At 47.1% G+C, this 9,115-nt stretch overlaps 1 protein-coding gene across 1 annotated transcript; it reads right to left on the bottom strand.

Moving 5' to 3' along the window:
- Window positions 1–657: 657 nt before the first annotated feature.
- LOC307010134 (uncharacterized protein) lies at window positions 658–8,863 on the bottom strand. The gene is made up of 3 exons (XM_079634556.1): window positions 8,571–8,863; window positions 1,415–8,018; window positions 658–862 (listed from the first exon to the last, which is right to left on the bottom strand). The coding sequence occupies exon 2, from the start codon at window positions 7,756–7,758 to the stop codon at window positions 1,759–1,761; it is 6,000 nt and encodes a 1,999-aa protein (XP_079490682.1). The 5' UTR covers window positions 7,759–8,018; window positions 8,571–8,863; the 3' UTR covers window positions 658–862; window positions 1,415–1,758.
- Window positions 8,864–9,115: the final 252 nt, after the last annotated feature.

Below are 9,115 nucleotides of genomic sequence, written 5' to 3'. Positions count from 1 at the left end.
CTGGATTTCATATCTCTATTATGAATTGATGCTGACATATTTTACTAATTGTACTTAATTGTCCAATTATTAGCTTATGGCATTTGGTATTTACACATTAACTTGGGTGCTCCAAGTGATTTTTTGAAAATGCCACAAATAAAATGTCCCTATTACCTGACATATCACTGAAACTGTTATCCTAACCTGTTTCTGCAACAGGGGAAGTGCTAGCATGACAAAACTTACTAGTTGCTATATCAACACTATATAGAGAAAAAAAACTGTGGCAAAATACAAAAATCTTTGGAAGATATTGCTAAACATATCTACATACCTACTTGAGAAACTTTATTTCGGTAGCTTCTCCCTCTCGCAATCTACGCTCAAGTAGGTTAATCTCATTAACCACTACCAATGCCCGCACTTCCTTTGGCCGTTTTTCTTTTCAGTTTTCTGCCGCCAATGATTGGAACGAACTCCAAAAAACTTTAAGGCTTGAATCTATTGTTCCGTTATCCAATTTCAAACGATTGATAATTAACCTACTGTCACCATTGTTCATGTTAGCATTATCATTTTCCTCCTGTGTAAACTAGAGCAATTATTATTTATCATTTTCTCTCTCTGTACTGTTACTTGTTAATAATGCAAACTGCACTTTTGAAGTGAAGATAATGGGTAGACGCTCAGTCTAGGTGCTAATTCTGGGTTTATCACCAGGTTCACTCAGATGTGTCGGCCAGAACACCACTTAAGGCCAAATATTCCAGAGTATGAAATGAAGAGCTGAGAGAAAGTTCTTATTATCCCGTTTATTCTTTGCTTTTTCTTGTGTGAGTGAGTTTAAGGGGGAATGTAATTTTGAGTGTGTGTGTGGTTTCTATAAAGAGAGAAACAAAATACAGATGAATAAAGGAAACATGAATACACTCATTCCTCCTTAAGCACTAATATACATTACAAACATAAAATAAATAATAGTCAGAATATGACTATATATCTCTTAAACTCTAAGAATGTAAGAAGAGAGAAAGGATTCAAACACTTATATGGGATTCTCAGATTTCCTACTATGCATTAAGTTACCAATAACGTAGATATAACCTTCTGTCGTCTATAAAATACTTCAAAGCCTCAATAGCGGCCCAGATAATAATATTTAACGCCACTTTTTGCTCAACCAAAGTAATAAATATTCATAACAACAAATAGTAAAGGATAAGCATGTCTAAACACGATGCTGTGACACATTTTGACCCGACGCACCGAACCAGATGGACCGAAGCTAGAAAGTAACGTACGAACGTGGATATAATCAACACAACGGTCGCGTAGCGACCCTTAAACTCCTAACTCTCATCCATAGCAAATAGCAGAAATAACAGCAGACAAATAAATACAATATCACGAGTAATGCAGCAGATATACTTACTTTCCTCATTGACGCACACTCTGAAGAAAAGTGTCCCTCACAATTATCATCCGACCGACGATCTCTATCTTACAGCATACTAACAACTGTGACAACCAACCGACTATCTCTATCGTACTGCATACTAACTGTGCAACGTCAGATATACTATACAAACCAGCGCGCGCTTTACCGTCACAAGCACTGAATACACGGGAGTAAACATGAAACATAAAGCACAATATGGTCTAAATACTAAATAATTAATACTAAATAAAGCAAAACTAACATAACTTTGGGGCCTTTTCTACAGCCGCCCCCGAATGTATGTAATACATTCGCTCATCATTAAAGGCAACAAAGTTCTATGGCTGGGGTGTAGTGGCAGGAGTGGAACCATCTCCATCTTCTCCAGAAGGAAGTGCAGGGAGGACAACCAGCCTGGCAACTGGCCGGGTGTAGATTCTCTCCTTCACCTTAACATCAGCGGACCTGATGTGCCCGTCAGGGCTGGGATGAGTCTTGACTACTTTCCCAATGGGCCAGAGGGCCCTCGGAAGATGTGGATCAGCGATCATCACTACACAGTCCCCTGCAATATCAGCTGGTGTAGCCTGCCACTTCTGGCGAGCTTGCAGACTCGGCACATAGAGTCGGATGAAACGGGCCCAAAAGTGATCAGCCAAGATTTGTGAGTGTTTCCAGCGGCGGCGACAGATGAGCTCACTTTCGGGGTAGACTACCTGAGGTAGCGAACCATCAGGCCGCCCCATAAGAAGAACACTGGGAGTCACTGGATCTGGGTCGCTGGCATCTGAAGACACATAACCCAAGGGCTTACTGTTAAGGATCCCTTCTACCTCAGTAAGTACGGTGCGAAGCACTTCTTCTGGAACAGGCTGAGCACCGACTGTGGCATAGAGTGCGCTCTTAACTGAGCGTATCTCTCTCTCCCATACCCCTCCGAAGTGGGGAGCTGCTGGGGGGTTAAAGCGGAAGGAGATCTTCTGTGGTGCAAGGAGATGTTGTAGTTCATTAGACATTCCAATGAAGGTCTCACGGAGTTCTCGCTCACCTCCCTTGAAATTTGTCCCCTGATCGGAGAACAGCTCTGCAGGCGTTCCTCTACGGGCAATAAACCGTCGAAGGGACATCAGAAAAGCATCTGTATCAATAGAGGTAAGGAGGTCCAAGTGCACCGCCCTAGTTGTGAGACACTTGAAGATGATCCCCCATCTCTTCTCTCGGCGCCGGCCCACTTTGATCTCAAATGGCCCAAAGCAGTCCATCCCTGTAGAATAGAAGGCGGGCTTGAAAAGGCGCAGACGGGCTGATGGCAGGTCTGCCATCTTCGGCACCGCAGGTTTTGCCCTCCATCGCTGACAGTCAGCGCAGCTATACTGGTAGCAGCGGACAGCCTCACGCCCTCGCAGGATCCAGAAGGAGCGTCGAAGCTCTGCGAACACCCGCTCTGGGCCTGGGTGGCGGAGGCGGTTATCGAAGTCTTTGATCAAGAGCATAGACACTCGATGACCTGGATCTAAGATGACTGGATGAAGAGTGGTCAGTTCTAGGCCTTCTGCTCGACGGAGTCGTCCTCCAACACGAATGAGCTCTCCCTTTTCATCCAGCTCTGGAGATAGAGTGCGAAGTCGACTGCTCCTGGGGACTGGTTTACCAGCTTTCAGGAGGCTGTACTCCTGCTGAAAACTATCCCTCTGAGCCCTCTGAAGTATTGACTGTTCAGCCTGTCGGTAGTCTTCAGCTGTGGGCTTATCATTAGAGTTGGCCGCCCCATGCAGCTCCTGCACTGTCCCTTCCAGCAGCTCCTTCCACGAGCCGTATTGGTCCACATCTGAAGTCGACTGGCTTGATGCAACTGCGGCGACCCCACAGAAGATAGACTTGCGCAGCTCTGAGGTATCTTCTGCTTGGTCAACAGTGGGGTCTACTGGCCATGAGTCTGGACTGGTCAGGAGGAAGGCAGGTCCCAGGCTCCATCTATTTGGCTGAACAAGCTCTCGCAGCTTCTTCCCTCGTGTTACATCATCAGCAGGGTTTCTTGCGGTATCAACATATCTCCAGGTATGCTCGTCAGTCAGCTCCTGTATCTCGGCCACGCGGGTGCCCACAAAGACCTTGAACCGGCAGGATTCAGACCTCAGCCATGTCAGCACCGTTGTGGAATCTGACCAAAGGGTTGTCCGATCAATGTGGATGGTAAGCTCCCTCTTCAGCACCTGTGAGAGCTGTGCACCAGTAAGGGCAGCACAGAGTTCTAATCGGGGCATAGAGTGAAATCGCTTGGGAGCGACTCTGGAACGGGCCATCAGGAATGACAGATACACTTCACCGTGTCTGTCAGTGGTCCGGAGGTACGCCACTGAACCATAAGCCTCTTGTGAGGCGTCGCAAAATACATGCACCTCTCTCTGAAGACCGGAGATGTCCACGGACTTCGACAAGTACGGTCGGGGCAGGGTGACTTGAGGTAAGACTTTTAGTTCTTCTTCCCAGTCTTTCCACTGCTGCAGAAGCTCCTGCGGTAGTAGTGGATCATCCCATCCCCTGTGTTTGTCCCAAAGGTGTCGGACAATTATCTTAGCCCTGGTGGTGTAGGGTAGGATGAACCCCAAGGGGTCGTACTGACTCGCCAGCACCTTGTAGATATTACGCATCGTGGGAACACCGTACTCCACATGACGATGCTTGTAACCAAGGACATCAGTGTGGAAGAGCCAGCTTAGCCCTAGAGTAGATTCTGGGGTATCCGTCTTGTTCTGAGCCAGCCATAGCTCAACACTAGCAGAGCAGCTCTCTTCTGGTAGATGACTTATTACACCTGGTTCGTTGCTGGCCCACTGACGTAGATCGAAGCCTGCAGACGCAAGAAGGGCTCGTAGTTTGTCGACTAGATGCCTCGCCTCAGCAATAGTGGGGACACTCTGGAGGCAGTTATCTACATAAAAGCATTTCTGAACCGATATCCTCACCTCTTCATCTGGCTGGCTGTTATCGGAGACGTGGCGTTGTAAGGCGAATGTGGCACAGCAGGGGCTACATGTTGTACCAAACGGTAGCACCTGCCACTCGTAGACTGCAGGAGGTCCTTCTTGACTGATGTCGCGCCAAAGAAACCTGAGCAGAGCACGATCTTCTGGGAGGAGGCGAACTTGGTGGAACATGCCTCTGATGTCTCCACTAACTGCAACTGCATGCTCTCGGAATCTTAGCAGAACTCCCAGTAGTGATGCTCCTAAGGTCGGCCCAGGCAGTAGATGATCGTTGAGGTTCTGCCCTCGATACTGATAGGAGCAGTTGAATACCAGCCTATTCTTGCCATTATGGCTCACCATATGGTGAGGGATATACCATTCCTCACGACCCTCCTCGTCGGAAACTTTCGGTCCACACTTGATGACAGAGCCCGCCTTTATAAGTTTGTCCATCTCCACTCTGTAGGCTTCTGCCCGTACAGGATCTCTGGCCAGTCGCCTCTCTACACCTCGTAAACTGGGCATTACGGCTTCTTTAGCAGCCTGAAAGAGCGGCATGTCTTTACGGCGGAGCGGCGGGGTTGCGTAACGGAGAATGCCATCAACCTCTACCCTGATGGTTTTGGCCTCCAGGATGCTGATGGCCTCTTGGTCCTGCCTTGAACGAGTAACTAGTTTCTCGCTTCTGAATGGAACAGTGTCGACCTGCCATAATCTCTCAACATGTTTCATCAGCTCGCTCGCCTGGGGTGTTACTGTTGTAAATAGACACTGCTGTTGTTGGGCAAGGTGACGGACTACACTCGCTGGGCCCTGCAGAGTCCAGCCCAGCCTTGTGCGGATGGCAGCAGGGCCACCTGGAGGTCCCAATCTGACAGGTTCAATGGGAGTGACGAGATGGGGATGGTCACTCCCAATAAGAAGCAGGGGCTTGACATTTATAAGAGTCCGTATGGGAAGGCCAGTGAGGTGCTTGTAGGTGCTCCGGAGTTGCTCCATGGGGTAAGTATGGGCAGCTAGTCCAATACGACTACTGGTGAATGCACCTATAATCTTGAACTCGGTCTTTGGCTTTGATGGCGAAGAAATGGAGAACGACACTGATGCACCACAGAGGATCTGCACTTCCTCTCTAATTGTGCGTAATGGTAGGTCCTCTTGAATCCCCTGCACACCTAACTTCTCTGCAGCATCTGGCAACAGCATAGTTCTCTCTGAACCGTCATCAAGTATTGCATAGGTGTTGATTGATTGGTCACCATGGTGAATGCGGACTTTGACAACTTTCAGAAGGACCCGACTGCCTTCAGTGGGTCTGTCTAGATACAAAACCTCTGTTGTACCCCTTGTGCCTTGGCTTTCTGCTGCCAGTGTTGACGCTGCCACCTTGGGTGACCTCATATTCACCTCATGCAGCACCTGGAGGTGTTTCCCTTGGCAGAGGCTGCATGTCTTTTTTAAGTTGCACTGGGCCGCCTGGTGTGGCCGTGCACATCGCCAACATCTCTTGTTACTCTTTATCCATTCAGTTAGCTGATCCTTTGTTAGCCTGGATACCTCTGTACACTGGCTAAGGTAGTGTTCCTCGTTATTGCAGAATGGACAGTATGGCTTGCTCTTGTTCCATTTGAAGGAGCTGCTTGGCACTGGAGCCTCAGGTTTCTTAGCGGTGTCCTTCACACCATGGAGAACAGTGGTAGGTAGCTTGCCCTTCCTACCCTCATGTCTGGACACTGGCTTCTCCCGAGCTCCTCTCACAGCTAACTGTCCTTCAGAGTCCTGACACCAAGACTCGTATTTCAACCAATCTGAAAGATTAGTTAGGGTGTGGGTTTGTGTGCCCTGATGGTACATGCAGCGGCGAAACTCAGCTCTCTGCTCAGGTGGCAGCTTGCTCAGCAGACGAGCAACATGTGAGCCACACTGTAGTTCCACTTCACCCTCATAGCCTAGTGTCTTCAGCATTCCCACAAGTGACTGTATCTGGAGTGCAAACTTCTCAAATGCAGCAAAGTCTCCCCGCCTTATGTCTGGTGAGTCCATCACAGCAGCAATACGCCTCAGTGCTATCTGATGTGGTTGGCCAAACTTGTCATTTAGGGCAACCATTGTGTCTGAGAAGGGTGTTGGGGAGTTAAGGTAAGCATCTGCTATTAACCTGGCTTCTTCTAGTTGCAGGTGATCGACCAACACTTGGTATTTAAACAGCTCAGATGCATCATGTGGTAAGAGGTTCTCCAATGAGATCTTGAGCCGTGCAAACTCACTTGGGTCCCGACTTGCGAAGTTGCGGATTGTTGGGCGTGGCCCACGGTAACTTGGCTCTGGGACATTGTAGTTATGACCCTGAGGTGAGCTAAAGGGCAGAGGTTTGGTCCATGCCATGCCTGGATGTCGCTGTTGGGGCGTTGGGTTGCAGCCAAACTCACTCCGTTGACCAACATAAGCTGTAGGGTACTTGGGCTCAGCTGGAGGTAATCCGTGTGGCTGCGGCAGAAACTGAATGGGCTTGAACCAGGGCGGTGGATGACGGCCAGTGTCATCCCATGGCTTTGCAGTATGAAGGGCCCCACGTGCTAAATGATTAACTTGTGGCTGGCCCACAAACATGTCAGGAGCTGGGGCTGGCAGTGCTTCTTCCTTAGTACTTGGAACCTCATCTATTCTCCTAATAAGCGAATGTAGCATAGGTGGGTCACTAGGCAGAAGTTTGTCCATTACTGGGTCTGGCCATGGTGGTGGTGCAGGCCAATCATCCTCTTCCTCTGCTTTAGATTCACTTTCAACAGGTGGCCGTGATGACATCACCGTTAACTCTGGCTCTCTGGTATGAATAGAGGTTGGACTCTGCATGTTGCGAACAGCATCTACTAACTGTCTCATGTCTGCTCGCAACGCTCTAAGCTCGACTAAGTCTGATGCCATGTGCCGCTGTGTCTGCTGCAGGAGGTGTCTTTCATGACGAATGTCATCTAACTCAACTTGGCTCTCCTCCTGTGGATGTATAGGGTGCAGCGCTGAAGGTAGGGGAGTAGAGTAATCTCGTAGCTGTTCCCTAAACTCTCTCTCTGGAAACCGCTGGGGGGCTAGCTGATTCTTCTGGCTGTGCTGTTGGTTCTCCGTCCTATAGCCCAGGTCCATCTCCTGAAGAATAGCATCCCGCCTCTGCAGGCGAAGGGGAGAGTCATAAGGGGAGGTGAGGGGTGTCATCCTGGCATTTCCCTCCTGGTGAGTACTCTCTAGTTCCTCTCTGTACCTCTCATCGATGTAGCCTCTATAATCAACCTCATAATCTGCATAGCGCACAGGTGGGCGAACATGCCGTCTGGGACGTGCACCACTAGCATCATACTCTGGATGTAATTCCATCTCTGACGTAAACCCAGTGCTCCGGCTCGAAGGACCATCAATGAAGTGAAGATAATGGGTAGACGCTCAGTCTAGGTGCTAATTCTGGGTTTATCACCAGGTTCACTCAGATGTGTCGGCCAGAACACCACTTAAGGCCAAATATTCCAGAGTATGAAATGAAGAGCTGAGAGAAAGTTCTTATTATCCCGTTTATTCTTTGCTTTTTCTTGTGTGAGTGAGTTTAAGGGGGAATGTAATTTTGAGTGTGTGTGTGGTTTCTATAAAGAGAGAAACAAAATACAGATGAATAAAGGAAACATGAATACACTCATTCCTCCTTAAGCACTAATATACATTACAAACATAAAATAAATAATAGTCAGAATATGACTATATATCTCTTAAACTCTAAGAATGTAAGAAGAGAGAAAGGATTCAAACACTTATATGGGATTCTCAGATTTCCTACTATGCATTAAGTTACCAATAACGTAGATATAACCTTCTGTCGTCTATAAAATACTTCAAAGCCTCAATAGCGGCCCAGATAATAATATTTAACGCCACTTTTTGCTCAACCAAAGTAATAAATATTCATAACAACAAATAGTAAAGGATAAGCATGTCTAAACACGATGCTGTGACACATTTTGACCCGACGCACCGAACCAGATGGACCGAAGCTAGAAAGTAACGTACGAACGTGGATATAATCAACACAACGGTCGCGTAGCGACCCTTAAACTCCTAACTCTCATCCATAGCAAATAGCAGAAATAACAGCAGACAAATAAATACAATATCACGAGTAATGCAGCAGATATACTTACTTTCCTCATTGACGCACACTCTGAAGAAAAGTGTCCCTCACAATTATCATCCGACCGACGATCTCTATCTTACAGCATACTAACAACTGTGACAACCAACCGACTATCTCTATCGTACTGCATACTAACTGTGCAACGTCAGATATACTATACAAACCAGCGCGCGCTTTACCGTCACAAGCACTGAATACACGGGAGTAAACATGAAACATAAAGCACAATATGGTCTAAATACTAAATAATTAATACTAAATAAAGCAAAACTAACATAACTTTGGGGCCTTTTCTACAACTTTACTTTCATATAGTTTATTTACCTAGTACGTTCTTAAGCACTGATTCCTAGGAATTGTCTAGTTATTGTATTTTGATTTATTGTTGTATGATGTGCTTCAACTGAACACCTGTTTGTAACCTGTACTACATTGTCTTGTCTTTTATGTGTAACTTATTGTTGTCTGCACTATGACGCTTTATCTTGGCCAGGTCGCCGTTTTTAATGAGAATGAGTCCTCTATGTGCCTACCTGGTTAAATAAAGGTTAA

This window comes from Phoxinus phoxinus (assembly GCF_949152265.1).
Source record: "Phoxinus phoxinus genome assembly, chromosome: 1".
Taxonomy (NCBI): domain Eukaryota; kingdom Metazoa; phylum Chordata; class Actinopteri; order Cypriniformes; family Leuciscidae; genus Phoxinus; species Phoxinus phoxinus.
The sequence above is the reverse complement of the archived record's forward strand: the minus strand, read 5'-3'. Positions and strand labels throughout refer to the sequence as shown.